This window comes from Octodon degus, unplaced genomic scaffold, assembly GCF_000260255.1.
Source record: "Octodon degus isolate 3935 unplaced genomic scaffold, OctDeg1.0 scaffold00159, whole genome shotgun sequence".
Lineage (NCBI taxonomy): Eukaryota > Metazoa > Chordata > Mammalia > Rodentia > Octodontidae > Octodon > Octodon degus.
This window is the reverse complement of record NW_004524735.1, coordinates 257,532-261,514: the sequence shown is the minus strand read 5'-3', so window position 1 is coordinate 261,514 and position 3,983 is coordinate 257,532. Positions and strand designations below refer to the sequence as shown.

General features: G+C 47.9%; 1 protein-coding gene across 1 annotated transcript in view; it reads right to left on the bottom strand.

The window, feature by feature from the left end:
- LOC105743731 overlaps positions 1 to 3,639 on the bottom strand; it is an 80,273-nt gene extending 76,634 nt beyond the window's left edge. The window contains 3 exon segments of the mRNA XM_012517255.2: positions 15 to 2,944; positions 2,946 to 3,008; positions 3,042 to 3,639. Coding sequence (XP_012372709.1) covers positions 15 to 2,944; positions 2,946 to 3,008; positions 3,042 to 3,562 — 3,514 coding nt within the window. The 5' untranslated portion in view covers positions 3,563 to 3,639.
- Between the last annotated feature and the right edge of the window lie 344 nt (positions 3,640 to 3,983).

Sequence of the window (3,983 nt, the reverse complement as noted above, 5' to 3'; positions counted from 1 at the left end):
CTTTCCTGCTGGACGGGAGGGCGCCCGACAATCAGTGTACCAGGTTACCTCAGCGTTTGGGAGTGGCCGGTCTGTAAGGTCTCCGCGAATCCCAGTATCTTCCGCCAGGATCTCTTGGCAGGTGTGGAGGATCTGTTCTGGTGTTTCTTCGGGCAGTAGAGTGGCTGGGTTGAGGGCAGTTGGCGGACTGAACGTTATTCGGTCTTTATTGAGCAGGAGACTTTGGTAATGAGTTATCCTGTCATTAGAAAGCCATCTATCGGGAGGTTGATGAGTGACACTCTCCAGAGTGTGTGGGGCTATTATAGTTAGCTTTTGCCCCAAAGTTAATTTGTCTGCATCTTTGGTTAACATAGCAGCAGCTGCAATAGCTTTCAAGCAGTGGGGCCATCCGTTGGTCACAGAGTCTAATCTTTTTGATAAATAGGCCACAGGCCACTTCCAGGGGCCAAAGGCTTGAGTTAATACTCCTCGTGCTACCCCCTGTTTTTCCTCAATGTAGAGAGTGAAAGGCTTGTCCACATCGGGGAGAGCCAAGGCAGAGGCTGACAACAGGGCTCTCTTGATATCATCAAAGGCCTGTTGTTGGTCTGGGCCCCAGATGAAAGTGGCATCTCCCTTAAGGAGGGGATAGAGGGGGGCAGCCAGGGAAGCAAATCCTGGAATCCATAGTCCGCAAAACCCTGCAGTTCCCAGGAATTCCCGTAATTGCCTCCGGTTTATGGGCAGAGGAATTTGTATGACAGTCTTTTTTCTGGCCTCAGTGAGCCATCGTTTTCCATCTTTGAGGTTGTACCCTAGAAAAATGACTTCCTTTTGATAAATTTGAGCCTTTTTAGCTGAGGCTCGGTATCCCAATTTGGCCAGTTCTTGTAAAAGTCCCCGATTCCCATACATACAGTCTGTTTCTGAATCTGCAGCCAGCAGAAGGTCGTCTACATATTGGAGAAGAGTTACCTCAGGGTGTTGGACTCGGAAGACAGCCAAGTCCTTGTGGAGGGCTTCATCAAAGATAGTAGGGCTATTTTTGAAGCCCTGTGGGAGGCGGGTCCAAGTCAGCTGTCCTGTTGTTCCCATCTCTGGGTCCGTCCATTCCAAAGCAAACAGGGGTTGGCTATCTTTATGCAAAGACAGGCAAAAGATGGCATCTTTTAGGTCCAATACCGTATACCAAGTCTTTTCGGGGCTCAGGGTGCTGAGCAGGTTGTAAGGATTAGGCACTGTAGGGTGTATATCCTCTACTCTGTTGTTCACTTCCCATAGGTCTTGTACTGGTCTATAGTCCCCTGTCCCTGGCTTTTTGACCAGCAACAGAGGAGTATTCCAGGCCGACCGGCATAGTATTAATACTCCCAGGTCAAGAAACTTTTGTATGTGTCCTTTTATCCCCTGGTGAACTTCTTTACTCATATAGTATTGTTTAATGTGAACTGGAGTGGCAGACGCTTTTAAAGTTATTACTACAGGTGGTTGTGAGGTGGCAAGTCCTAGCCCAGCAGTTTCAGCCCATGAATCAGGAAAATCTGTCAACCAGTTCTGAGGAATAGATGGGGCTTTGGGTTGGGTATAGAGTTGATATTCATCTTTGGTGGCTATGGTCAGCATAGTGGCCACAGGTTGACTCACCAGAGGGTTAAGGAAAGTCACTTGGGGCCCTTGAGGCTCAAAGGTTATTCTGGCTCTTAATTTAGTTAATAAGTCTCTTCCCATGAGGGGAGCTGGGCATTCAGGTATGACTAGAAAAGAATTTTGTACTTTTCCTTTTCCCAAATCCATAGTCCTCTTTGTAGTCCAAGCCCGATATCTACTGCCATTTGCCCCTTGAACTAAGGACATTTGACTGGACAGAGGTCCAAGGGGTCTTTGAAGGGCAGAGAATACCACACCTGTATCTACTTCAAAATCAATTGGAGTCCCCTCCACATCAAAGGTTACCCTGAGCTCAGGGAGGGAGACTGAGCCCCGTCCCCCCTAGTTGTCACCTTTCTCTAGGGCTAACATATTAGGTTGGTGCCTTTGGGCTCCAAGAGCTTGTTGTCTATGTTTCTTAGGGCAATCCTTGATAAAGTGTCCTATTTACTTACAGTAAGCACATTGGTTGGGCTTTAGCAGAGGGCGGCATGGCTTTTTCTCATCTGTATTTCCCTGAACTACTGTGGCTAAGATCTTAGTTAATTCCTTATTTCGTCTTCGTTCTCTTTCCTTCTCCCTTATCATTTCCCTCTCTTCTTTTTCCTTTTCTTTTCTCATTTCTTTTTCTTCCTCTGTCTCTCTTTTATAAAACACTTTCTCTGCTTCCTTTACTGAATCTCTTAGGGTTATATTTTGCAACCCATCTAAACGTTGGAGTTTTCTTCTGATATCTAGGGCTGATTGAGTTATAAAGGTCATGGCAATAGACCCTCTCAACCCTTCGTCCTGAGGATTGAAGGGAGTATATCTACGATAAGCCTCCATTATTCTTTCTAGAAATGCCGAGGGCGATTCATCAGGACCCTGATTAATTTCTCTTACCTTAGCCAAATTAGTAGGCTGACGCGCGGCCGCCTTGAGACCCACCATAAGAGTCTGGCAATAGATGGACAGATGCTCCCTACCGTCAGGGGTGTTTGGGTCCCAGTCAGGGCGGCGCAGTGGGAAGGCATCATCAATGAGGTTCGACATCTGGGTAGGTATCCCACCCGGTCCAGGAACCAATTTCCTGGACTCTGTGAGGATTCTTTCCCTTTCCTCCTGAGTAAACAGAGTACTCAACAGCTGAGGACAATCATCCCAGGTGGGTTGGTGAGAGTACATGAGCAACTCCAGCAACGCGGCCAACCTGGAAGGATCTTCAGAAAAAGGAGGATTGTTATTTTTCCAGTTATACAAATCTGAAGTGGAGAAAGGCCAGTACTGAAGTGTTGGCATTTCTGCTCCGGGACCATTGTCTAGCATTGGAGGACTGGAGGGGAAGAGTAACAGCGACATCTTGTGGGCTTTTTGCTTCTTTGCTTCGGGCTCCACACCTTCCTTGGGCTGGTCTACCATAGTCATAAGACGAAGAGGATTCCGAAGAGGCAGGTTGGGCCTGAGGAGAGGCAACAGGAGGAGGGGGCGCGGGCACATATAGAGGGGGAGGAGGATCCTCTAGATCGAACTGAATCAGATCTGTTTGGGATTCTGGTAGGAAAGGAGGTGGTAAAAGTGGATAGAGACCGGGAGGTGAAGATTGAGCCTTAACTGGCAAGAGGGTAGCCTGTTTAGGTAGAGCTGGAGGAAGAAAAGGTCTTACCCACTCTGGTGGATTTTCACAAAGATCTTGCCAAACCAGAATATATGGTTGTTGGTCAGGGTGGCTGGAGCGACCAGAATGGAAGATTATGGTTTTTACTGCTTGAACCAGAGACAGGTGAAAAGATCCCTCTGGAGGCCATCCCACCTGGAAGGAGGGCCACTCTGAAGAACAGAGAGTTTGCCATTTTCCTTTTTTAACATTCAAAGAAAGATTATGTTCTCTCCCCCTAATCTCCGACCAATGACCTAAGGTAAGGGCGAGAGGAGCAGATGTTACTTGTCCCATATTATCAAAATAACCAACGTCCCACAGAACTCCAAGGGGGCAGAGGCAGGCAAAAACAGTGTAGGCTGCTGCAAACAAATAAACGGGGACACGTGAAGGATGTCAATGGGAGGGGGATCCTATTGAGGAGAAAGAAGTCATTAACAATGAAAGTGCTGTAGGTGCTGTAGGAAAAGAAAAAAGGAAGTTATGGCGCCAGACACACGGACATAGACAACATCAAACACTAAAACTTAGTCAAAAGACAGATTCTGTTGGCCACACAAGAGTCCCTCGTTCAGAGGGCACATACAAATGGATCCAGCTGGGTCACCCCAGGGATCCGGAACCACACTGAGGCATCCCTCAGCTGAGTGACTTGCAACCTCCAGGCACGCCTGCCGATTGCAGGCAGTGAGAGCTCACGCGTCCCGTTGCCAGC